The 27,989-nt window shown below is 33.6% G+C and overlaps 1 protein-coding gene and 1 long non-coding RNA gene across 6 annotated transcripts; one reads left to right on the top strand and one right to left on the bottom strand.

Annotated features, from left to right (window-relative positions):
- The first annotated feature begins 580 nt into the window (after positions 1-580).
- Positions 581-27,548, top strand: LOC110834159 (beta-1,3-galactosyltransferase 1). Of its 5 annotated transcripts, none has more exons than XM_087351372.1 (7): positions 581-601; positions 3,350-3,605; positions 6,133-6,240; positions 10,683-10,948; positions 13,273-13,544; positions 14,145-14,433; positions 16,346-27,548. In XM_087351372.1, the coding sequence occupies exons 2-7, from the start codon at positions 3,392-3,394 to the stop codon at positions 16,478-16,480; spliced, it is 1,284 nt and encodes a 427-aa protein (XP_087207498.1). In that variant the 5' UTR covers positions 581-601; positions 3,350-3,391; the 3' UTR covers positions 16,481-27,548. The 5 variants fall into 5 exon arrangements, with proteins under 5 accessions (XP_087207498.1, XP_021928727.1, XP_021928728.1 ...); XM_022073035.2 differs by lacking the exon at positions 581-601 and adding an exon at positions 2,500-2,662; XM_022073036.2 differs by lacking the exon at positions 581-601 and adding an exon at positions 2,500-2,726.
- On the bottom strand, positions 14,021-18,428 carry LOC147873379 (uncharacterized). Its single transcript, XR_015535795.1, has 2 exons — positions 18,290-18,428; positions 14,021-14,373 (listed from the first exon to the last, which is right to left on the bottom strand). It is a non-coding gene; the product is annotated as an uncharacterized LOC147873379 (long non-coding RNA).
- Positions 27,549-27,989: the final 441 nt, after the last annotated feature.

The following is a 27,989-nucleotide window of genomic DNA, read 5'->3' as shown; positions in this document are numbered from 1 at the left end:
AGGTTTCCTGAGACTCGCGGTCAGCAACTGTAATTTAGTAAATTTAGGAAAAAAGTTTCTTCCCGTATTTAGCAGTATTTTTAGTCAAATTGAGGACAGTCAAGGGACGAGGAACATAGCGCATATACGAAACTGTAAGAATATGAAAAGGCGTAAATCGACGAAGCGTGGTTGGGTCATGCCAATTTCTGGAAGAACCAGCACCAGTTCATGTAAACCGGTTTTCACATCGTTCTGCAGAAGTGCAAGCAGAATTAAATTATAAAATACTGTTGTCCCCCTTGAGGGTGTCATTAACGTTCCATTGTAAGGTATTTAGTTTTCAGCATTCGTACACAAGTTCTTTTAAAAAACACTTTCTCAAGCGGGGAATCCCGGTTGCAGTTTTTATCATAAAAAGTGATAGGGAAACCACGGTTCCGGAGAATTTTTACGTAAATACGTCTATAAGGAAAGGAAGTTTATATATTGGCATTATTTTAAATATTTCCTTCTTACATGCTTTACATTTGAGATAAGTTTGATTAAGACATTGCTTATTCAACTTGAATTAGTTACGCTTAAGATGGGTCTGTGGTAGCTGATAGTAATGTAATGTAAGGTAAGGTAAGGTAATGCAAAGTAATGTAATGAAATGTAATGTAATGTAATGTAAGGTAAGGTAAGGTAAGGTAAGGTAATGTAATGTAAGGTAAGGTAAGGTAAGGTAATGTAAGGTAAGGTAAGGTAATGTAATGTAATGTAAAGTAATGTAATGAAATGTAATGTAATGTAAGGTAAGGTAAGGTAAGGTAATGTAATGTAAGGTAAAGTAATGTAATGTAATGTAAGGTAATGAAATTAAATGTTTTATAGGTAACAACAATGCCGAGTAAACAGATGACGTTTTCTAGGTAACAACAATGCCGAGTAAACACGACGTTTCCTAGGTAATCAGGTTACACTTTTTCGTTTCCCTTTTTCGTTCCACTTTCTTGCCGAATGACCTTTCCTTATAGACGTATTTACGTCAAAAAACTCCGTGGTGTGAGTACTGGTCAACCATGGCCTTCATTACTTAGAGGAAAACAGGAAATAAGGTCTTGGGGTTTCTAACAATTCCGATAAGCGACGAGGAAAGAAAGGAAATTAATTACAGCTCCTACTTTCCAAGAAAGACCGATGTGTGTGTAAAGGAATGGCACGAATCTCTGTGAAGCAACCAACACCTGTCGTAACTCGTATACTTTAACACGGTTCGTTGCTGTCGGTATCGGACAGTCTAAAAGTACACGTGTTCTTGTATCTTTCGCAGTAGGTGTGCACTGTCGGACGGTTCGCTAGAATTCGACCAGACAAATCGATATTTAAAAAAAAAAACAGCGGAATCTTCCAGACAAGCGCAGATATGTCGGTGTTTGTTTTCAGTCTAGTTATTTGATCCTTCTTATGCTTTGTAAACAACCTTAATAAATACGAATTATTTCGAAAGAAGGAAAATAACCGCAGCTGTTGCATACAGAAAAAAACAATTCACTTCCGTCCTTAAGAGTGACTAGGATTTAACCGGCGTCATTGCACAATAACGGCTGAAACCATTGAAGCAATGAACAATGTTTTCTCTTGCTGTATCTGTTACATCCTACATGTTACTTGTCTCCTCGCCCATTTATTGTGAGCCACACTCATTGTTGTCGGTTTCGGACAAAAATAACAAGCTAAATGAAACAAGTTGTTTAACATTTTTAGCCTCGTGTCACCAAACAACTTAGTTCTCTATAAATATATATTCATATGCATGCACGCAGTTTCAACATATATTTGCTATGAAGTGCTGTGTAATTGTTCCACTGTTTCTTTATTTCCCTAAACGAGTACTTATTTTTGACGTAAATACACATTTTCCTGTCACTTTTTCGTTACACTTTTTTGCCGAATGACCCTTCCGTATAGACGTATTTACGTCAAAAACTATTACGAAAAAGTGACAGAAAAATGTGTAAGATCCGTATCAACAAATCTACAACAATGTGTAAATATGGACCGACAACAATGGTCAGCTTGCGTGCATTGTTATGTTACCTAGGAAACGTCATCTGTTTACTCGGCATTGTTGTGTTACATTACTGCCGTCAACAATCCGTTTTCGTAACAAGATGGATGACATTGAAGATAACATTACATTACTTTACTTTACATTACATTATATTACAGATACGTAAATATAATTTAAATACAGAGACGTATTTACATCAAATTCTCCGGAACCGCGGTTCCACTGTAACTTTTTCCTTTCAGTAATTTACAAAAAGAACAATTCCTCGCTCAAAAGACACCACGGAATGTATTTCATTATGCGTTATCTGTTTCATGAATTTTGAAGAACATTTTGTCATACGCAATCCAGAGATGACCAGTCACAATTCCCCTTCTATCTGTAGTTAATCTCTGATTTGATAGCAAAGATAATTGTTATAGTTATTCAATTTTGCCACTTTCCCATTATTATTTCATCTAGAAAGAAACAAGAACTTGTATATTAAGACGTCTTAATCTAGAAAGGTTGAAAAGATATCTTGTGTATGCAGAAAAAGCATATCATAATATACCAATAGAGATATAATACATGTTTTGTGACCAACCTAGTCAATGAAAACCATCACGGAGTCCACCTGGAGAAATGGTTGGTGGAAGGAGATCTGATCTGTTTTCGCTCATAATTTCATTATTACAAATTATATGATGTGGTAATAGAACGCAATTGACAACCCTTGCAAATAAGTTGACAGTTTATGCGGGATAATGAGTTGTCCGTAACCTTGGTTAATAGAAATTTAAGGGTATTGTTGTATAATAATTACATTGTGTGTAAAGTACAAATTTAATTTACTTTGCACGAACACAGATTTAGTATCAGTAGGTTATTTTTTATGAATGTGAAATAGACTCTACTTTGGGAACCTGTGGAAGCAAGGCCAAATGACATGGCAAACCCAGTTTGGTAGACGCGGTGTGTCTGTAAGCGTTTCATATACGTGTAGGGACTTTGTCGTGTAAAATGTTAATCTCTTGTTTGTGAACAGCGATGTAGTCCGTCTCCTTTTCTTCAGCATCGCTTCAATTGCTACTGAGGGTACATAAGCTTGAATTACCATTATACTGCTTATTCTTATCATGCTGTAATAAGGTTATGTTTGTGAACATCAGACGTGAGTATTTGTATTTACAAAAGTAAGGAGTGTCTTGTGGCAGAATTGTCTGTACTAGAATGTTAACCACGTTATTAGGGTTGTTTAAATTAGAAAATCTGTTACAAATAGAATCTGTTAAAATGTAGGTATTCATGTGTGGTTGTTTTTTTATTTTTCAGATGGTTGAAGTACATTGACAGATTTCCCATTCTGGTGGATATATGGCGAGGATGATGCGGGAAAAACTGTTATACGAAGTGCGTCCAACCCATATTCATCACTATTACCATCCTCTGCCTTTTGGCAGTGGTGGTGGCAATATGTACCACCGCAAGTGTTGTTTTATCTGTAGCATTGCCTTGCTGCCCATCTTGTTTGTGTTATATGGACATGTATACCATGAAGCTCAGAACAGTGAGAATGAAACACACACAGGTAATTAATCTTTAGTTCTTCTGTAGCAGATGATCAAATAATAAGGTAGGTGTACATGGTTGGTACACTGAACAGTTGCGGGAAATTAATGCTGAGTTGCTGGACAGACAACATTAGTGATGTTTGTAGTAACAGTAATTTATTTTTGATATATCTTTATAATGTTATCAGTCACATATATATTTTACTGATATAAAGTTTTGTTGGAGTCACAGTAGTTAAGTCTTAATTTTTCTACTAGCAGTGATCATGTTTTCATTATTTATTTTTTACACTTTATTAAATATGCACATTCCTGAGCATCTGTGTAAAATAGTTCTCTTCAGTTATACTGAGGAAGGGCTGTTTGTTTTTGTGTGATGTGATGTGCTTTCAACTGATAGTTATGCTGACCTGTGTACATGCACTTCTTTGTCTGTTGTCTCTGTGGCTAGGTTTGTTTGAACTTGTTCTTTAAGAGACTGGCATCTTGTAAGAAATATGTTGTTCTGATAATGTTATTATTGATTAAGAATAAATATAATTTGTATGAAGTTATGTAGTTGATGTCAGGTTGGAAGGTATGTTGCTTTGTCATCACTAGTCTGCTGCGAGCAATTTCAGGCATTGTGTTCAGTTGTTGAAGTTCCTTACATGATATAATGTGCACCTCTCACCACATAATGTTCATCTGCAAGCTGGACCAGGCTTCATGCAGATTCTTCTGTGAAAACTGTGGACAGCAAATCTTACATAGGTTTTGTTAGAGTTAGAAATTAATCCTTTTCAGTTGTCTGTTAATATGTCATCTGTGTGGCAGATATTTTCCTGGATAGTGATTGCCCTTTTGTACCCCTTTTGTAGTACTCTCTAGTATGGGATATGTTTAGATTACATTTTTCCTTTAAATCTTCAGTGAGAAAGGTGGTTCCAGCTAGAGTATATGCTGGTCTGGTCATCACATACTTTGAGATGCACAGTTCTGTTTTTAGAAGCCTGTCTTTTGTGCTCTCTATCTTTGGGTCGTTTTCCGTGAAATCTTGCCAGATGAAGTATGTACCCTAGGTTACTGCAGGAGATATTATATTTGTATTTTGACATGGATAGTGGTCTATTAAGATTCTCTTGCTTTTATCTTTCACTTTTACCTTATGACGTGTTCAGCAATTGAATTTCTGTTCCATAGATTGTTGGTACATCTGTTTACTGTTACATGTCTGGATCTTCCTCACTCCACATTTTTGCTTTATTTGATTATTTACTTAGTGAATTTCCCAGTAGAGATTTAATTTTTTGAATATAATTTGGCTTGTTCTGATGAGTGAAATGTGGTTACATCAGTGGATTACAGTGAATATTACCGCATATTCAGAAGTTAAGGAACTGATTTAAAGTACTTCCTTCAGCTCATATTTTACCATCAAAATTAATGTTAAGTCTCTTGCTTGCAAGAAACTGACAAGCATTTTGCTTCGCATGTCTTTGGATTGGAGATTTAAATGAATAATTTACATAGCAACACTTCAGCACAAGAGAGAGGAATAAAATAGGAAAAGAGACTGCATTGGCAGCGGAAACATGTCTGAGGGACTGTCCTTGAAATAATGATTCTCAGTAAAAGTATAGTAGTGTCTGATAGACCTAGTGGGCATGTGCAGACTATCAGTATTCAAAAGAGATGCACAACTTATTTTGCCTGTAAGACAATTTTAAGAAATAGGCCATCAAGATACATGCTGAAATGGAGCATAAGGAAATTTAGTTAACTAAATGCCTTTTTATTTATAGTTGGGTACACCATTAATATATCTTGTGTCACATGAAAGTGCAAATTTACTTTGAATTCTTTCCAGTTTAGAGGAATCAATCGTGATTTAGTTCCAGGCAACAGATGCAATCTTAATCTTGGAATAATAAGAGAACAATTTTTAAAAAAGAAATTGAAAGTAAATGTCAGCTGGCCCACACATATCATATTACTAGCATTTATTCACATTTTACTTTGCTAAATGCATTTCAATTCCATTGGTTCATCATCAGTGGCTCTGTGTTTGGTTTGAACTTAAATAATAAGATGTATAGTCATGACATTGAAAAATGTCACAAATGGGCCAGATTATACACTAAAATTAATTTAATTTTCAGTACGTATAAGCTAAAATACCAAGTAGGTTTTTTATAGTGTACCTACATCACCAATCATGCCACCTTGGACTATTCTTGCACTTTTTGTTCACTACACATGTGTTCTTTATTATTTGTTATTTCACTTATTGTTGATCAGAGTGTTTGAATGGTGATTGTACTTCCAAAAAATTGTTATGTGAGTTTAACTTGCAGGCATGAATATTGGTATGGTACTGATCATACACTTTCGGTGTTAAATGGAGATTTTAAGACCTGAATATATTGATTGAGGTTGTTAGAAGCAGAAGAGCTGAGTGGTCATCTTTTCATTTTATTTATCCTGTGACCTTCATGGTAAAGCAGTGCTTACTGTGTTCATCACATACACAGAGCCAATGTCTTTTTGTGTCAATGTTGACAGGTGCTCCAACATACAATATGTCTCACTTGAAGCTCAGGGATGAAAAGAAGGATGTGACCATTTCTTCACAAGTTGAGCTCCATCGTCACACTACAGCTAAGCATAAAGGTTTGCTCTTGACTTTCCGCCAGACAAAGAATATATCTCTTCTATTAAAGCCTTACAAAACAATCACAACATATGCTTGTGCCATGTGTGATGTACTACCATCTATCTTTCTTTCTTTCTTTCTCTCTCTCTCTTTCTCTCTCTCTCTCTCTCAAGCACATTCCTTAGTATATGTTGTCACAACACTGAGTTGTTGTACATAAATCACTCTTCAAAAACATTGTACAATATTGTTTTAATATTGTTGTCTTCTTGCTTTCCATCATCATCTGAAGTATATATTTGTTTGAAACCATCTTTAAATTAAATTCTTGAGTAATGTGATATTCTGCTCTTTTCAGTCTTGCAAGCACATCCCAGAGTTTACACACACCATTTTTTCAGTTATTATTTCTGTTGATGAAATAATATATCTGTCAGTGTATTTGTTTCCTTCGTTATTGAGAATGAATTTTATTTATTATTTGGTTTCTCATATCAAGAGATATGTGTAGTAGAAACCTCAGGAAAGAAGGGTCTCATTGCTTGAAACATAGTCACAAAAGAAAATTATGCTGATGCATTGCTTGTTACAATACAGAAGGGACTAATGGTTACATGAGATTTAAATTTCTCATGGTGGCAAATATATCAGTGTTAGTCTACTGGGTAGTAACACTATGTGGACTTGTAGGTAGATACCAATATTTTGGAAGAACATACTACCTTCTTATCTTCAGCCCTGAAGATGAAGACATGTTTCTCTGAAGCATTGGTATCTGCCTTCAAGTCTGCATGGTGTTAACAGCCCAGAAGAAGACCATCATTGACAGTGATAGTTATTTTGTAATGAAAACTATAATTTAAAATTGTAACATGTTTCTAACCTGTAACCTCTTTTTGTATGAATTTTATGATATATAAATCATTATTTTTATATTAGTGGTGCCCATAAAATGGAGTATTTGAAAATTGAGTGGTGAAAAGCTGTTAAGTACTAAGCAGAAGGGCTTTTGGTAGTGTATTTTGTTATTCTTTAAAAAACATCCACTTATTTTTTAACTCTGTTATAAACAAATTCCACAAATACAGTCAGTATGTACCTTTCATCACTTCCGTAGATTTTTTTAATTTTCATAATATTGTGTTATTTGAAAGTACTTGTGTATAAGTCTTATCAACTTGGAGGCTCAGGTTTCCAACCCAGAAATGAACAGTATCATTCCTTATCGTATGTCTATATGATGCATCATTCATGAGAGCTCCATTTTCAGAATTTGCTTCTTGTCACTACAACTGACAACTTTACTGTTATTTTGATTTTTATAAATGCTTATATTATTATTTAAATTAATACATTAGTTTTTAGTTATGAAGTTTCCTCCAGTAAGAAAGTGTATATATGAAGCTTTCTGTCTTCTGGGTTGTTGCGCTGTGTATGGTGGATGGTTACCAACGTTTCAGAGGTCATACTGCCTCCGTCATCAGGGCGATGAATATGCCAATAGGGTGGGTGGGGCTAGGTTTATATCTGAAACGTAACCATCGACCAAACTACACAGCACAACAACCCAGAAGACAGAAAGCTTCATACTCACCGCTGTGAAAACCTCAAGTCTTACTAGGGTATGTATGTCAGAGAAATGTATTAATCATCATTGGAAGCTTTTATCAGGAATGTGGTTGCTTTGAGTCATGTCTATCATGTTAGTGGATTTTATGGCAAATGATAGACAGTGCTTTGAAACAGATGATGACAGTTACTCAGTCAGGAAATTCCTTAGGTTTTATGGAACTTAAAGATTCATTACGTTGTTCACAGGCATTTGCCACCATTTCCTATCTTGAACCACATGAATCCAGTCAATGCTCCAACACCCTAATTCTTTAAGATCCATTGTAATATTATCCTATACTCTGTACATGTGTCTTTCAAGTGATTTCTTTTCTTCAGGATTTCAGATCAAAACCTTGCATACTTCAGATTGTTCTGCACATCTTATCCCTCTTGATTTGATCATCATCACATTATCTGGCGAAAACTACAAACTATGATGCTCTTTATTCTGCGTTGTGCTCCAGTCACTTCATATCTCTCACATCCATATATCCTCAGTACATTGTTCTATGTCTATTTCAGTTCTGAGATTACTCTAGATTCTAATGAACTTTGGTATTGGGAATCTGCATTAAAAATTGATTTTAACTTCACATGAACCCCAAATGTAACTTATAAAATTTCTCAAAAAGGCGCAGTGTACGAAAGGTAAGTACGTGATGTAAGTAGATGTGTGTGTATGTTATTAGGATCTTAAACTATTGGTTGTAATATTTTTTTGATATGATTGATATTTAATGTGGCACAAGAAAATGCAGTTTCAATCTCTGTTATGAAATTAGCTTTGCAATACAAGATAAACGCATGCAGTATAGAACATCAAGCCCAGTGAGGTATACTAAACACCAGTGAATATATTTTGAAAATTTGTGCATTTCCACTTTTGAGCTCAATCTTTGGTTTTTATCTTACTTATCTTAACCTTGTAGAGGGTATAGGGTTTATGTAATCAAGAAGATAGTAATAAGTGCAGTATTGCTTTCTGTGTTGTGTCTTGGTTTGGAGAGCGCCACAGTAGTAGAAACTGAAACGGTGCAGTGTTGGTACAGTGCATTTAGAAGCTTCCATGGTAAAAATGTCAACTTCAGTTTCATCTTCTATCTCAGCACCACAAAAATAAATTAAAGCTTCAAATCTCTATCTGTATCCTGCCAGAACAAGGAAGCTTAAAATCCGTGGGTTTTTTTTTTTAAAATCAGTCTCTCTACACAAAAAACATGTAATCATGTTACGTAAGATTGTGGTAATACAAAGTATTTGCCAGAAGTATAATAAAAAAACTTATTTATTGTTTGTGAAATTATGGTAGGAGTGAGTGTGCATTAATTGTGAATAAAATAAAAGAAAGGTGACAAAACAGCACAAATATCAGTGATTGTTTAAAGAACAAAATTATATACTTGTCAGGATTATAGCGTGTAGCAATATGAAACCTGATTAAAATAGGTGTGGTCTTCTTGGTGTGTTTCTATTATGAATGATGCTGTGGTAACACTGCATTAAACTACTCATTGATCAGGAAAATTATTGGATGTTCTGAAGAAAATATGTCTGGTAAACAGTTTTTATTAATAGATGTAACATGTGAAGTGTGTGAACATTGTGATATGTTGGCATTTAAAACTGAAAAAGGATTAACTGGTCATAACAGCTGTTCATTTCCCTAACTTTTTCATCCCTAAAATAAGGGAAGAAGAGTGGAAAGTAAAAGGAAGGGGAGGATTGGATCCCTCCCCAATGGGATTGGAGAGCATGTTGAGCATTATTATTTTTTGGGGGGAGGGGGGTTGTATAGTGAGCTTTGCTGCTCAAATTATTTATTATTTTTAAAATAGTTCATTGATTCATCATAAAAACTGCATGTTACCTTACCAAAACTGACAAGATATCTGCCTAACAGTCATGTGAATAAATGCATGGCTGTTCAAAGTAGAGTACAGTTATAACACCTATTTAGTTTCTTTCATAGCCACTTGCCTTACAGTTTCTTTTCTGAATGTGGTACCAAAAAGAAAGTATATTATTTTTGTTAAATTAGATAATGTAGGTGAGTAATTTTTTCAAAACAGTTTATAATGCGAGAAGGACTGCATATAAATAGCTTTATCATCATCTCAAGTCGTCTCAGACTCTAATTGAATTCTTTGTGCTGTGTGGTAGACTATGTATTTCATTTCCACCCATTGTAGAGCTTGCGTGTCTGAATTTGAGCCTGCATTTTCTGCTTTTGGTTGCAGAAGTATCATTCCTGACTCATCAACAGAAATGCCTTCTATTTTACCATCATAACTTATACAGTCACTCCCATATTCCATATTCACAAAATAGTATGTGTTACATATGTGATCATAATTACTTGCAAAGAACCATAAAATAAAGGCATATTATACAAATAAAGTCAAAGAATTACAAAAGAAATCTGCCAGCAGCAGTATCTGCTAGTGAACTACTGATCACTGTTCCATCTGGTTAGAAGCAGATCAAATTACTGCTTGGAACAAAAGTACTTGGGGTAATAATATATAGCCACATAATTCTGATATGAACTAACAAAGGATATTATACTGATGGCAGCATTTTAAACTCGACTTAATCCAGGATAAGAAGGGAAGTGAATTTTCTAATAGAGCTGTTACATTGCTTTGTGTTGTGATTTGCAATAAACATTCTTAGAATTTTAGTATCAGGATGTGAAGATGGTATGCATTTTAGAGAGATTTTGTATGCTTTAATTTATAATTATTTTAGGATTTTCAGAATACTATGTTCCTTACAACATCAGATGAGAGTGTTTTATGCAGTTTACAGAAAAACTGGACAGAATTTTTCACTCTCTGAATTACAGTAGCCATTTCTGGATGGTCATATAACACAAGTCGAGATCTTCGACGATACGTCCTACCAGACAATGTCACAGCAATCATCCCGCAATTGGACCTGTGTAGCAGTCCAGACCTGTTTCTTTTGGTGGTTGTATGTTCAGCTGTGGCCAATTTCAAGGCAAGAGCAGCCATAAGAGAAACATGGGCTTCTGCCCCTTCCATTACAAATTCAAGCAGCTCCTTCAAAGTGGCCTTCCTTTTGGGTGATCCAGAAAATTCCACATTACAGGTTCGTCACATTGTACCTTAACAAGTAATTATGTTTGTAAGTCTGAATTGTTATTTTTGCTGATATTCCAGAAACATTCTTAATGAAGTTAGAGACAGTGAATTTTAAGAAGGGCTGCCAATGAAAGAAATATTGATCACATTTCATACAATATTATGGCCTTTCAATAAGTTGTTCACATTTTAACATTCTTGATTTAAAAGTGCTGCATCACTTTTAAAACTACTGCTTTTTAACAAAATGTTAATGATTGCTCTTATAACTTGTGCTTTGAGTTTATATTTGCACTGTTTCACCAAATTGTCAAAGTTATTATTTTTCTTAAAAATGGCTTATTTTTCATTCAACAGATTGGTATATGACATAAGATAGAGATTTCATTAAGGTGTGCAGTTTTTATACATTTTTTGTTTAATAAATGTACAACAAATTAGGCAGTAAAATAACTTTATAATCTGTGTATCTGTAATGCTAATTGTTTGCAGCAGTAGGTTTGTATCTGCATTAAATGAACATCAAGGCCATTGAGGTATGAAAAGCCACAAAGAAATGTGTTTAGAGAGTACGTGTTATGTGTAGAGCAGTGGTCTCCAAAGTGGGGTGCACGAGATAGTTTCAATTTAATTTTGTTTTGTATTCTTGTATTGAATTATGTTTGTGATTTTACAAAATTATATGTGATTTTATGATGTGATGCTAGATATAAATGCATACCATGTAATTTATTTATAAATAAACAATAAATATAATAAAAATTACACTTAAATATTCATTTATTTATTCAGGGGGTGCGTGCTACGTTTTTTTTAGTAAGTAGGGGTTTGGAGACTACTGTTCTAGTGTACAGATTTTCAATCTTGTGTACATCAGTTCCACAGCTAGTTTGTCTTTGTATAAAATGCCAAAATGTTCATTCATTACCTTTTATTGGAAGGCATTGCATTTTTGTAGATTTAGTGTTATCATCAGTGTCAAGTTCAGAGTTTTAGCTCGTGTCAGGTCTTGAACTTTGCATGACAAATGCTCATAAACAACTTTGTATCATAACTGTTAAATGATTTTCATGTTTCTTGCCACAATTCACTGGAACTTTCACATTCATGTTAGTTATTTCCTGTATAACACCAGAGGTATGACACTCTTGTCCTGTTGCTATGTGAACACAGAAATAATGAAGATGGCTGTTTTCTGGGTTGTTGCACCATGTAGTCTGGTAGGAGTTTTCTGGTATTTCAGAGGTGCTTGCTTCCTCCATCATCAAGGTGTTGATCATCAGTACTGTTCTACCAGACTACATGGTACGTCCCAGAAGATAGACATTTTCGTCCTCACCACCATGAAAACCTCAGATATCACAGAAACATTGGCTTTATTATTTCCTATGCAACAGTGATAATAGCATGACCCTTTGGTGTTTGTTTTGTTGATAGACTTTAACCTAAATAATACAGTGTTACAGTTAGTAAACATAGGGATAAAGACATGTGTGGGGGTTCACATACATGGGTGGGTGGTTGAATCCTTTATTTGCTGGTCCACTCTAGATATGCAATTTTGAATATTCAGTTGAACTTTACAAAATTGGGATGTGCATTGTGTTTGAGAAGGCACATCAAGTTGAGGCAAATACAGTAAATTTGTTTTATGATGGGTGGACATATAGTCCAGATGGGGACAGAAGAAATGTATATAGAATTTTGTTGGGTAAACAGCCATTTGCAAGTTATCAACTGGTATGAATTCAGTGTGAAACTGTAGTAGGCTCTACCACAAGTGAGTTACTTTTGTACAGTGCTACGATAGGAACCTTGGATGCTTATATTATCACAACATGATGGCATGCACTTGTCTTAAAATCAACTTAATTGGTATGTGTTCACATTTAAATTTGTTTAAAATGTTAATGTAAATACTGCACCACAGAATAATTAAGAATAGTTGTTTTGTTTTACAAAGTACGTCACATATGATAACTGTAGATAGCACTGAATTTCATGGCTGAGTTGTATGTCATACTTTGAAATCTTTGCCAGGAGACCAGATATCTTGGCTGAGGTTGTTGTTTTATTTGGTCCCTCCAGGCAAATGCTGGGATAATACCTTAAAATTGGGTGATGTTGACTTTCTTACATGTCCTTTCCAATTCATTATTCATCCTAGGATGTCATTCATTGCCTTATAGTCTGTGATACTGACAGCATCATTAAATAAACCAATAATTACTACTAGTACTTCTACTTCTTCTTTTGTTGCTGATGCTTTGTGGTGGCAGTCCTAATATTAATTCTGACTGAAATGTTTTTCTCTCATATGATTTTCTACAGGAGCTGGTAGATGATGAGAACCTTCACTATTCAGACATTATCCAGGAAGGTTTTGTGGACAGCTATAACAATCTGACCCTAAAATCAGTCATGATGCTCAAGTGGGTATCTACCAATTGTCGTTCAGTACAATACATAATGAAGACAGACGATGACATGTTTGTCAACATTAACAACCTTGTTAGGCTACTGAAAGTACGCATCCTCGGCAACCTGCTGGTTGGTGCTCTTATTTGCGGAGCACGCCCCATTGCAGATTCCCAGAATAAGTGGTGAGTGTTCTATCTTTACTAATCTGTATTCTTTGAAGGATTATAGAATGTATGTGCCTGTCCATCTTTCTGAGTCAAAATTTTGCTTAGTTTGTCTACTTACTGAAAGCCACTCCCTCACTTTTGCTACCACCAGATAATGGTCAGTGTCACAATCTGCTCCTCTGAATGATCACACATCAATTATATTTGTCTGCCTTCTATTATCTACTAAAACATTATATATTTGATTGTGTGTGCTACCATCTTGAGAAGTCCAAGTATATTTATGAATATCATTACATTGTTATTATAATTTATTTATTTATTAGGTAAAATTTAAATACCATGAAAACATGGATATCCTCTTAACATTCAGTGAAGATGTTCCCTTTGGAATAGCTGTACAGAAAATTAAGAATATTTGCCTTTCATGTAACAAGAATGTAAGACTAATTTATAATATAAGGCTAGGCAGTGAATTTTTTCAAAATATATAAATTTGGCAGTAGAAGTTATATTAATGATAAAATTATTATACAGAGTTTAACAGAACATTTCACACAATCAGTTACTAGTTTTTGACAGTGTAGTTTCTCCATAGTCATTGTGCATGTGTAGGTATGCTCCACACTACATGTACCAAGGGACAGTTTACCCCAATTATTTGTCTGGTACGGGGTATGTCATGTCACGGGACGTGGTGTTGCGGCTTTACCAAGCTGCTCTGAAGACACCTCTCTTCCATTTAGAGGATGTGTATCTCACAGGCCTGTGTGCTCATGCAGCTAGAATCCGACCAAGACACCACCCATCCTTCACATATAGTAAACGGAAGCTCGACCCCTGCCTGTATAAGGATAAAACCGTCGTTACCAGTCATCGTGTTAATGGTTCTGAAATGCGAAAGGTATGTAGCCTCAGTAACAGTTGCATAATGTTAAAGCTTAATTGCCATTAGACTGTGAAATGTTCACAGATTGATGCTATTACAAAAGGCATAATTGAAAGAGATAGAATTATGTACAAAGAAGGATGAGGATCATTGTTGGTCAGTGTACTGTTTCATCTTATTACACTGCTTTCTGTATTTCATAAAGAAAGTGAGGATTTTGGTATAATGTTCCATATCCCTGGCTTCCACACATGTTTGAGCTATTTGGTTAGTCTAATGAAGTTCACATTCCTAAACTTGGCAGTAGATGAAAGAGCATTGTCAGCTTTATGTTCCAGCCACATTTACTTCCAGGAAAAGATTCCTGACTTAATCATTATTGTGGCCCAAGAGCAGTACAGAATGATATGAAAGTTGAAGAGCAGTAAAAAGTCAGAACATCAAATACGTTTGCAGCTTTAGAAAACTTGGATAATGATGTGGAATCAAAAGGGCTTAGAAAAGTAAGAGCAAAGAATTCAGCCAAAGAGAGTCTGTGAACATGATTACAAAAAAACATGGTTTTGTAAAGTGTGTTCATAATTATTAGATGAAAAGAAGTAGTTTTAAATTGCATAATATGCAGAAGCCAGGAATTATCAGTGCTGTTAATCTGAACAATGTAAGACATGAAATTAGTGCATCTTTTAAAAAAATAAGTTAGCGAATGTATATGTTACCTAACAATTATGGCATGTTTGCCAGAGTTTTACCTTTTGCCTGTGCTGATGGTGCTAGTGATGCCAGTGATGTTTGGCTGGGTAATAACACCACCATGGAGAATTCCCCATATTATTGCTCCTTCTGTTTGGGATTCCTCAAATAAGCAAAGGTACATGGTACCTAAATTAACCTGGTGATTCCCATCAAGTCACTTTAATATAAAAACTCATATAGGTCTTTATGTAAAATGCCTATTATTGTAGTGCAATTTTGACCAAAATTGGTTGTCAGAAAATTTTAGTAAATTCTCTAGTATAAAATTTTTTAAAATCTGTAAAGCAGTTCACAAGTTGTTACATGTGGACATAACAGGCAGACATGCAAAGCCCGTAGACATATTTTTGCAGCTTAATCTCAGAACACGCTTAAAAAAGGTATATCTAGAGGAAATTAATAAACTTGAAAGAAACAGTATGGACATAAATTTTAGAGATGTGAAGGTAGGGTCAAGTGTTGGCTTTTGTGAACATAGTAGGGAACCTTTAGATTCCATTAAAGATAAATGTCTTGGCCAGCAGATTGACTATTAATTTCTCAGAGTCTGCTACTTGGAATCAGTTATCACATAGCTTAGACATTATGAATCTAAGTCACATATTTGTGATGTATGTGAGTTTTAAATGATAACATTTTTAATATTGTACTGTATTGTAAAATGGCTGACAAAAATTTGCTGTAACTTTTGATTCTGTCTGGATATTTTTATTCAAGTTGAGAAATGTGGGCTTCATAATGTAGACATTTCAAGTAAGTTAGTGGTATGGTATGTTAGTTTTTATTGTACTCTGGTGTTTAGTGTTTTGTTCCTTCACCTTTAGTAATTCAATTGTATTCAGTTCAATTCTTTATTATTAGTGTGCTGTATCAACAGCCAGAAGGCCAGTTACAGATACAGCGCAAGATGGGAACACAAGAACACAATAATAAATACAGAATGGCAACAGCAAAGAGATTATCTAAAATTACTTGATTGTAGGGATTATAAAGGCAACTTGCTACTGAATACATATCTTTGTACAAACAGTTTAAACAAATTGAATAACTTATGTCATTTAGACTAACATGAGAAGAAAATGTGAAAAACACATAAGGTATTAGATCAGATAATTTACATAATTAAAATGGTTCCAATTATAAATTAAATATGTAATTTATGTTTCTTAAGGTGTGGTCATTGATGAACAATCCACAGTTGGACTGCACTGGTTTCACAATCACATCTGCTGCTGCACAAAAGTCTGGTGCTAAGAATGGAAAACAGCATTTCATAAACCTCAAACGCTCCAGCAAGTGCTTCTGAAGAACAGTTACAAATGTTGCTTCCATTGTTGAAGAAAATATAAATATTTGAAGAAGAAAAAAAAACTCTTTTATGTAAGAGTTGTTATTTATAATAAGGTTAAACAATTTAAAATTATTTTTCGGGATTTGAATCTGGATGGTAATGAGCATTTGAGTAAAATTACAGGAAGAATCATATCTTATGTATGCATTGATAATTCTTTGTTATGCATGAGTGTGTGTATCTGCAAAATGTGGAGTGTGAATCTCTCTTAGCTCAAATTTTGTTGCAGTTCCTATATAATTCCCTTATAGTTTTCTTTCACACAGAAGATACTGTAAACTATTGAGAATTCTTTTTAGATGTACAGACATTTTGTTTCTGTATTGTACAATGGTACATTATTAGTACTTTGTGTGAAGTACTGCAGAAAGTTATTCTACATCATATCACAAAAACAAAGCTTTGCCGTATATGTGGAAAGTATCTGAATTAGGTACATCTGTAATTAAAAAGAAAGAAGATGGCCCCAATTTGAAATCTATACTTTGGTTCTTGTGTCCGTGTAAAATTATAATAAAATTCAGTTCCATGGAACATTATCTGTTAGAACTGTAAGTTTTTTTCCTTTCTATTTGAATTCATGTAATATTACATACACTATGGTCATGATTCATAAATTAAGTTATAAAATATAATGTTTTTAACATTCCTACAACTGTAAGTTCTATAAATTTTGACACATTTTCTTCCATTGTTATATCTTTCAAAGGGGTCATGTGCAGAAGTACAGCTTTCTTTGTTAAGTAAATTGCATATATGTATATAACATAAGTTTGTGACAACTCTGTTGCAAAAGAAATACTCACCAATACCCCTTATGGCAAGAAAAGAGGCTGTATTCAGTCAGTTTTCTAGTGTATTTATTTTTGCATGTTAGTTGTGGTCCTGGTGAAAATATAAATGAAACTGACAAGTTAAATTATGTTAATATTTTATAGACCTACTCTTTAAATATACAAAATTTTGAAAGATCAGTTTATGATATATAAATATATTTTTGATTGCAAATTACTCTTACTGTGAAGGTGATATTAGTTTCATGCCACTCTGATTGATATTTTAAATTGTATTGTTTTTATTAGTGTGAGTATTGTTTTTATTTAATAGATGGGAAGACCAGTCAATGTCCTGTTAGTGGTAATGAACACACTGTAGGTTGTTTTTAATTTTTAAATGTTTGAGAGTTACCAATCCTGGCTGAAAACAAGTAGTGTAGTTCTTCAGCATTCTTCATACTCCAATGTGAGTGAAGGACACTGTGTTTTTCCTATGGGCATAGGCAACCTGCACGACTGGGGTTCATTATTGTGCAACAGTGGAAAGATGGAACACATGCAACAATTGTGTTTGATCAGGTCAACCCAACAATGACACAAGGTGCAACAATTGCCTTGGGACACATTAGTTCAACAGTGACCTACGTATTATGGCATGAAGAACATCTTTGGGATGTTAATTTACTCCAAAGAGTACACCTTTCCAATCTTTTTTTCAAGCTATGTGACAGCTTGTTCCTTTAGCGTGTGGATTTCAATTAAAGAACAGTAATGTATATCATGTATACATTGTGTTCACTGATAAAATAGAATACTACTGGAAGATTTCCGTCTTCTGGGTTGTTGCGCTGTGTAGTCTGGTCGATGTTTACCAACGTTTCAGATGAATCGCCCTGATGACGGAGGCAGTATGACCTCTGAAACGTTGGTTAACGTCGACCAGACTACACAGCGCAACAACCCAGAAGACGGGAATCTTCATACTCACCGCTGTGAAAACCTCAAATCCTACATAGAATACTACTGTTACTTCCTGGACCCTGGGAGGATCTGTAATAAAAGGGAATAATAATAATAAATAATAATTTATTTACATTCCAGGAAGTTGATTGTATTGCTTTTATGGAGTGATACTTGATTTGTATTAGGAAAAACTTTGTGTTTGGTAGTGAGTCTTGCAGTTTCAGCCAGAAGTTTGAAATTAACAGTTCTGTTCAACTTTTATCACTGAATGCACTGTGCAGTGATCCAGTCTGCAAATATCTGTGGTTTACTGAATGTCATGTTTATTCACATGATTACTATAAATCACTTCATACTAGTATCTTACTTAGAACATTTGGTATAGCCATTGCTATTGCTTGGAAGATGTACTGTAATTTATCACCAAAAGGTTCTGCATCAATATGCAGATTGGTTGTAACATCCTAGATATATACACATTTTGGTCTCCCCCATAATTTATGGTAAAATATTTGGTACTTACAACTTTTCATTAAACTTTTCATTACATTTTCATCAACTTACTAATCTTCAATCTGTTTCAGATTGTGTATTTTTCTATTGATGTAATTCATGTGCTTGTAGTGCTCTTTACTTTCCAAAAATGCCCCTTTTTGTTTTCTTGGTGGCACCAGTTGCAACTGTGGTATCATTTACAGGCACACATGTAAAGTGTGTGTAGTTGATAAGCAATCCTTTCATGTCTTTAAGAGTGATTGAATGTCAAGAAGAAAACAACACAGCAATGATACTTGTGATTTATCAACTATATGTGAACTACAAAACCAAGAATGCAGTATGTAAAATTGTTCTTTTGGACTTTGTCCATCATCTAAATTATAAAACTACAGCATTTCAGAAGCTGAATTGTGCTTCTGTCTTCAGGTAGAAAAGAGGGAAAAGGACAGTTAGGATTTCTGCCCTCTTTCCCCTTCTGAAATGCTATAGTTTTATATTTCTGAAAGAAATAAAGCTCATGAAATTTTCCTGTAGTGCTCAGATTTCCATGTGGACTTGCACCAAGCTGCAGCCACATATCATGCCTATGCCTGCAATAAAAACACACAGTTTTATGAATTGTGTGTTGTAATATGATATTCTTTCAAGTTGAAGTAAATGTATAAGGTTTATATGCGTCATGTTTGTGTTTTGGATTAAAATATATAATAAAATACAGGTCAATACACAAAACTATATTTGGGTGTTAAAATTTAAAATTTAAATGTTAAAATTTAAAATTTGAAATTAGCGCCATTCATCACTATAGGGATGTTACATTTGAGCGCTTTTCTTCATTTCACAACATGTTTCGATGTAATACATCATCTTCAGGTGTTGTTTTTTAAAACTATTTTATATTATAATGCACGCCTTTCAATAATTTATTTAAATTTTAACATTTAAATTTTAAAGCATGCATTATAATATAAAATAGTTTTAAAAAACAACACCTGAAGATGATGTATTACATCGAAACATGTTGTGAAATGAAGAAAAGCGCTCAAATGTAACATCCCTATAGTGATGAATGGCGCTAATTTCAAATTTTAAATTTTAACATTTAAATTTTAAATTTTAACACCCAAATATAGTTTTGTGTATTGACCTGTATTTTATTATATATTTTGAAGTAAATGTGTTTTTGTTAAAACTGCATATAAAGGTGAAGTAATAACAATATTTCTTTATGTTGGTATAATTTACCTCTGAATCTCATTGATAATGGTAAGAAGACATAATTAGGCCTATATTCCCTATAGAATAGATTTTTAATTTGTAATTAGTGTATATGTTATGAGGTAGTTTAGGATGTAAAAATTCCATTCTTGATGTGACAGTTTGTTGTGTGAGCTGAAAATATTGTGAAATTATTTGTTCTGCAAGTGTGTTGGATTTGTTTTGGCTGTATAAATTTTGTTTTGATAATCTGCATTGGATATTCTCATTTTTATTAAATTATTTTGTCAGTTCTTACAAATTTATTTATGCCTGTAGTACGGTCATATGTATTAATTATCAGTAAAGCTGGGGAATGCCTTATATGGTATTTCAAGAAATGAGAATGGCCTGATCCACAGATAAGTCACATCCCTATTTTTAGACTGAAACTTTTGAATGGAAGGCATTACTGCACACATGGTAGTTGTCTCATGGCATACCTGTGATGTATAGTACAGTATATGTAAATAACATGTTTTTAAGCTGATTTTGGATGTTAAAATCAGACCCATGTGTATGATTATAAATAAGGTGTTCCCAGTTTGTGGCATCAGTATTGCAGTTACTGAGAAAATATATTATTTACAGAAAAATGCTAAATGTTCTACATTGAAGTGCTTGGAAATCCTTTTGTACTCATTATAACTGCAGAGGATTGTTTGTACATACATTTTCTTGGTAAAATAGCAGTGGGAAGGTTCTTGTTATTTAAAGTAATGTTGTCATAGGTTCAGAAGTGCCATAATTTCAGAATATAATGAAGCAGAATACTTTGTTGTATTTATGTCATAATGCATAACTTCCAAGGAAACTATCTTATTATCTTAATATTGACAACTCATAAACCAAGTTTATAATCCTGTTAAATCTAAGTCATATTTGTAATATTTCAAGAATCCATAACTTTCATACACAGAATAGAAATTTATTTGTAATGAAGATTGAGCTTGAAATAGTTTTTGAAACAAGGGCCCCCAAACAAATTGCAAAGACAGGGAATTTCTTGATGAACTGAGCAACTGTTAGGTTGTCAAGAAGAACCATGTTCCATGGAATTAATTGGTTGGTTAGAATTGTAGTTACCAGGCTGGTGATCCATGTGTTTATTATATTCACTTTACTTTTTTGTAAATCCTTTTATATAAAAAGAAAAAATATTTATGGTCATATAGTCATTGTGTGGCTCTGATCGAGAGATTCTGAGATTTCTGGTTCTCATGGCAGTGAGCATGAAGGTAGCTGTCTTCTGGGTTCTAATGCCATGTAGTGTGGTAGAAGTTTATACTTCAGAGGTGGTTGTTGCCTTCATGGTCACAGTGATCACCATGGTTATGATGGAAGCAGTAAGCACCTTTGAAATGTTAGTAAAGTTCTACCAGGCTACATGGCACAACAATCCAGAAGACAACCATCTTTGAATGAATTTCTGTTCTTATTTCTGCCAAAAATACAATATGAAAATTATTGTCTTTTAAGCACACATGCATCAAAGTTGAGAATCTTATCCTTTTGTTAGGTACAAAATCATTTTCAGAATGTTGTTATTCATAGTGCAGTGTCGCTTATAATACTTTTCGTCAAATATCCCATTCATTATTTATTTTCTAAATCAAGTTTGAGCTATTTAATTAAATGAATTGATTTCCCTGATGCCACTGATGATGACCTTTTAAGGTTTAAACGCGTATGGCAATAGTGTCTTCTTTATAGTGTTAATAGTCGTTTGTGTGCTTATTTATATTCTAATATACTGCATGGTATGCAAAGTTTTAAAACTAATAGCACTTATTTTGTCTTCCTGGCTGAAACCCCTTTTATCTTGGATGCCACTGATGTTATTTTTAATTTCCTCACCTGCTGTTATTGAGAAGTCAGAACTATGGCTTCAGTGTTATTACACACACTAAAAGGAAATTAAATGTACTGGGTATGACTAATGTTAGTACTACATGATCTTATTTCTGACATCATTATCAGTCAGAAATGTCATACAAACATGAGTCCAAATCTCAGAGGTTACAAAGCTATGGATATTTTTAATTCAGTGTGATGTTAACCCTGAGAGGAACATCAGAATCATTCATGCATATTTGGACAGTTTTTAATTTTAAAAGTCAGCATAACCTATTTCATTATGACATGCACAAACCATGGAATATTCATGTTTTAATAGCATAAATACTCTGTAAGATAATACAGAAGTGTGTAAATGTTAACTGTGGTAATATGCACAAATACTCACGTTTCCACTTGCTGATGACATAAATCCTTTCATTGTTTCTGTTAAGGTATTTAGTGCATTGTTTCCTTTCATGTAATTTAGACGGGTATAACTGTTTCATAAATGAGGTTCCTGTTCACCTGCCCATTAAGCTTTCAAGTGTCATATCTAACAGTTTTTTGTAAAAAACAAGGAATCTAATGCTTCTTCTGTTAATTATATTCCTTTAATGATAAGTGAGAAACACTATCACTTGGTGAACATAGAGGAAACACTCGAAACAAGCTGAGGGTTAACATGTGATCTCCATTTCATACTTCTATAGGAGACATTCTAAATCATTTTCTTTCTCTCCCTTTTATCCTCTTCACCTTTCTAACAACCTTCTGATGCTTAGTTAGAAGATATCTACTTATTATACAGACTTGCCTTATTAATTTTTGAAAATAAATAGCTTGTAAGCTTGATAAATTGTTGGCATAAATTACTGACTGTGCGTTTTATACCCATTCTACAATACAGAATGCTTGTCAGATCAGTGGAAACTGACTGAAGATTGGTATTTTCTTAAAACCAATTTTACTCTTAAATTACATTGCCTTTTTAGTGAAGTGAGAACTAGTGAATAGTATATGCATCATATTTTTTTGAGACTAAGGTATTTTTAGATATATGTGCTCTGGAATCTGTATAGACACTAAAGTAAACAAATGTTTGCTTATGCATTAGCCACAGTACTTGTAAATGAACTTTTTTTAAACAGTTGGGATAATTTAAGTGTCTTGAAATATTGAGTGTTTTAATTGTAAGAAGATTGTATAAACCTAATTTGCCAAACTGTTATTTAAAGTTCTTCTGTGTATTAGCAATAGAACTTGAAGTAAAAATATTTTATATTTACTTATTGAATTGTGCACAGGTTTTTAAAATTAATGTTACATCATTAAATGGATGTTATTCTTATTGGCATAATGTAACTTGCATTGAACTGTAAACCAGGTTCTTGTTCTAGTACTAAAGTTTGTCACCTATAAATTTTCTGCAGAAGCATTATAGTTTGAAACAATGACTGGTAGAATAAGATTGGAGACTGGCCATCCTGACTGTGGTTTTTCTGTCCCTCCAGGAAAATGCCAGGTTAGCCTCAAATAAGCCATGTTTGCTTCCTTCCACATCCTTTTCAATTCATTACTTGCCATCATCCGATGCTATATAGCATCAATAATAAGCTACAAAACATGTGTAGGGTTTGAGGTTTTTATGGTGGTGAGTACAAAGATGGCTGTCTTCTGGTAGAAGCTTACCAGGGTGAAGAGTCACTCAAGATTCATTTTCATCTTATTCTTCAGTAATTTTTCTAGCCTTTTGTTTTACTTTTCAAACACATTTCTTTCTTTTAGTCAAGACTTTGTTATAGGAATGTACATGTACCCATTTAGGAAGCTTGCAATATAAAAGTCTTTTACTTTTTACTTTTGATTGATTTCTGATGTGACAGTAGTGGTTGCTACTAACAGAAAATGTACTGCACAAAGCAATGTACCAAGATGTTCTTTATTAATTAAATAATGGTGAAAATGTTATTCATAATAGTTTAGTATATCTCATTGCTAGAAACTGTGGAAAAGATGTATCCGTCAAAATGAAGTACTTCACCATGTCCAAATAAAATAATAGTTCTGAACAATGTTAGGGTAGTCCAAATATTTACAAACTACATCAAGAGGTATAAAATTATATGTGCAGGACATTAAATAAAATCTGTTGCTACTGCCTCATAAATAACCTAGACAAGCACATTAAAGTATCTGTTTACTATTATGTAAATTAAATTATAAAAGACTTTTATCATCAAGTCTTCAGTTGAATTGTTTTCAGAAAACACATTGTATAAATGCTGTTTAAGTGTAATTTACACATATTTCATTCTCCTTAAAACTATTTTAATTATTTTCATTGTGCTGTAGGTTGCTTCATGAAATAACTAATAAAATACAACTCTTATTGGACAAACCTAGGGCTTTGAAATATGATGGTGGAGTCTTTAATCTAAAATAATTGTTGAGTGGTTCTTGTGTTCCACCTTCAGTCAGGTTCAAAGAAAATATCATTCATTTATGTCTGTGTTTTATGATGCTGTCACACATATGCATCACCATTGGAGTTCCATATTCTTATGAACGAGAATTCGTCCAGTATTCAGTTTGTTGGTGTTTACTGTGGACATTTATGTGGAAATATTGTAGATTGTTTTCTCACATCAGGACAAGGGTTTGTGTCTTACAGAGTGCATGCACATGTACTGTAAATATTAATGTTCAGTTTTATGAAGTTTGTCTGAGTTTTATGCCATGGAGATAATTATTTTGAGTTTCCTGCTGTAAAAAATATTTATGATAGCAATAAATATGTACAGTGAGTATTATTCCAAATTATGTTCTCATTTCAAATTCATTAAAAAAATATTACAAAATAAAAAATAAATGTTTTACCATGTTGAATATCATATTGCTGAGGGTGAAGTAATATCTCCTTTCATAGCTGTTTTCTCTGTGTTCATATTGCATTATGTAGGTTGTGGACAAGCCAAGTTTTAATCATTATATTTCTCATTCCCATGTTAGCCTCTGATCATGTGGGGCACTGATTTTGTATGAATTGCTTTTTGATGGCAGCGACTCAGACATTCTGTCTATTGATCATTAATTAATATCTGTTTCAGTTATAGTGTCAAGTTGGAATCCAAAATATGAATTTCTATTCAAAGTTATTTATTCTTATTAATTATTAAAGTTTGGTGACTATGTTAGTAGCCAATTTATTTGTAAAGCAATTTATGTATATAAAATTTGTATGCAATTTGTTTCTGCTCTAGACACGAGGAACCTACCCTTGCACTCAGTGTGATGTGAAGATTTCAAATTAGTAAACGGTGTACATTAAAGGTCTTGTACAAACATAAAGACGAGTTTTACATACCAAAACTATGAAGAAGTGAATGTGGGTCTGGAAAAGTCTCATTTTTAGTCACACTCCTCATTTTCCTTTCTGAATTTTCTAATGTACCTTCAGCCTTTGTTGTTTCCTACCATGCTCCTAGCAATTGCTCAAAATGTCCTTCATGATCTGGATACTTGGTGTTGCCATTTATATACCCATAAAGAAAATCCATGTCTTAACATTACTTGGGAGTGAATAAACATTCACCTTCATGAAAAATTCAGCATGAATTGACTTTCAATACCAATACAGTTACACTGTTTTGACAGTGTTTATCAACAGACTTTTTATAATTCCCATGTGATGTAATTAATGGATAAATTAAATTTTGCAGGGTTTGATATGCATTGTCAATGTTGAAGTTAAAATGTATCTCTGAAAGTTTAACTGTTCCATTTGGCCTTTGAACCCATGCCCCTCTCTTGCCACTGTTGCCCCAGAATTGCTATGAGGAAAGGTGGGAAGCAATGACTGATATTTTGGAAAGGAAAAAGTGCTGTAAGTTTGAACAAAGTTTTTCCTTACCCATGTTCACTTGAGTTTTTCATTGTTTTATTATGTGGAACTTACCCTTATATTTGTGCCAGGCTTTTAAGTTATACTTCCCACTGCAGTTGTAAATGACCTCTACAGAATTATACTTCTAGCCAATTCCTTAATTGCAGAATATTTCTAAATATCTATCTCCACACATGTAACAAATTCATGCACTCATGTATTACATGTCTTTATGTTGAATTTTCTCCTGGTAAGCATATTTCAAACTTAAAATGGCTGTCTTCTGAGTTGTTGCACCATGTAGTCTGGTGGAAATTTACTGACGTTTCAGAGGTCCTTGCTGCCTCCATCATCAGGGCCTCAAATCCTACATGTTTGAAACTTTCTTTGTCACCTTCAGGCCATATTATACCACATGCATGGTGAACTACAGTATCAAATCTAAGTACATTTCACTATATCATATACACAGTAGACTCAAAACATAATAAACAAATATAACCAAGAATAATCAAACGCTTAATTACTGCAGATCAGATTCATACCCTAGTACTTCAACAATTCACCATAACACACAACCATAATATAAGATTGTGCCAACAGAAGTTGTACTTTGGAGATTTCTGTCTTCTGTGTTGTTGCGCTGTGTAGTCTGGTCGATGTTAACCAACGTTTCAGAGATCATACTGCCTCCGTCATCAGGGCGATGACGGAGGCAGTATGACCTCTGAAACGTTGGTTAACATCGACCAGACTACACAGCGCAACGACCCAGAAGACAGAAATCTTCATACTCACCGCTGTGAAAACCTCAAATCTTACGAAGTTGTACTTTAATACCGCAAGACATCTACCCAATTAAATATCTACTACACAACAAGTGACAGTGTGAGTTAATTCCATGTAATACTAAACACATTTAGCTTCAACTTGGAATTACTATTCAGATTATGAAAATGAAGTTTCAGTGTATTTTAATTTTTAACCAAAACCTTATTTAACAAACTACAGTATTAAAAATAGTAACATTCTTCACACAATATGTCAGCAGTAAGTACAGTTTTATACATTTTGTGTATGCTGTTTAAATTAATTTTAACCCATTTTTTATAACGAGTAGTTTGCAGGAATAGCTAGAGGCCTCAAGGTGGACAAATTAAATCTGAAACATGTCTAGGAGAAACACTAACATAAGAACTTGTAAGAAATGACTGCAAGAATTTGTTATTGTGTGGAGAAGGACACTTACAAAAATTTAGTTATGTCCACAACTTAATGCTCCAATATTACCTTATGCCTTTAATTATAGATATATATTTGTGATACAGCATGAGAAGTGGTATATTAGATGTGTTTACATAAATACTGTTTTCAGCAGGCAGATTTAGAACTGTGAATTTAGTTAAAACTATGGTCATCTTGAATAGTATGCCATCATGTATTACTGAACATGTTTTTTAAAACATCATAATTAATATCTCCGTAAATATAAACTTGTCTTATTTTAACTTGAAATAAGATTTTATATTAATATTCATGTTTTTTATTGTGATACTGTATACATTTAAATTAAAACATGTATGTACATTTTCATTCCACAGTGAAACTATGTCAAAGATATAAGAGGGATTTGATTTAAAGCAACATATGAGAATGCTAGAAGTGTATGAATTTTGGATGATATTGCTATTTAAAAGAAATGGTCACTTAACACAGGTTGCACTGATAATTGGAATACAGTGCTACAGAAAAGACTGATTGAAACTGAATGAACTGAAGTAGTAAATATATTTCTTAAACACTTTTACCAAGTCTTGTTTTGATCTCTGCATTTTACATTCTCTTGCTCTGAAGTTCAGGGTGGTCTCATGACAACGAATAACTTCACTCTACCCCGAGCCAATTATGTGGTTTCACTATGCATAGATGTTCTCATAGTTCTCATTAGTAGTAATGAACATTCACTTTCTCTCATTAATAGCCTTGTATCAGAGTATATTTAGTAATTTTTGTGCATGATTTCTGTAGGACTAAGAACTTTAAAAAACACATAAATACTAACCAAGAATGGTGTAAGTGGGGACTTATTGCTGTGACAGGAATGGGTATTAATTGCACTGGCAGTATAACTGATGGTTACATAAGCTAACCAGCAAAGTAATTTTGTCCTCTAGTATATCTCTTCCTTGCTTAGTTGAGAATCTTTGAACCCAGAGGTGTGAAGTAGAAGTGAAGTATAATGAGTATT

This window comes from Zootermopsis nevadensis, unplaced genomic scaffold (assembly GCF_977971745.1).
Source record: "Zootermopsis nevadensis isolate Lab colony 2312 unplaced genomic scaffold, Znev_1.0 Znev_ptg000019l, whole genome shotgun sequence".
NCBI lineage: Eukaryota > Metazoa > Arthropoda > Insecta > Blattodea > Termopsidae > Zootermopsis > Zootermopsis nevadensis.
Note: the sequence above shows the minus strand (reverse complement) of the source record. Positions and strands in the feature narration are given on the sequence as shown.

Bases quoted from the DNA above. Each gene is read 5' to 3' on its own strand.
- LOC110834159 (XM_087351372.1), top strand. From the start codon at position 3,392: ATGGCGAGGATGATGCGGGAAAAACTGTTATACGAAGTGCGTCCAACC. The intron at 13,545-14,144 runs GTGAGTGTTCTA...GTGCATGTGTAG, and splicing joins GCAGATTCCCAGAATAAGTG to GTATGCTCCACACTACATGT. The intron at 14,434-16,345 runs GTATGTAGCCTC...ATGTTTCTTAAG, and splicing joins ATGGTTCTGAAATGCGAAAG to GTGTGGTCATTGATGAACAA.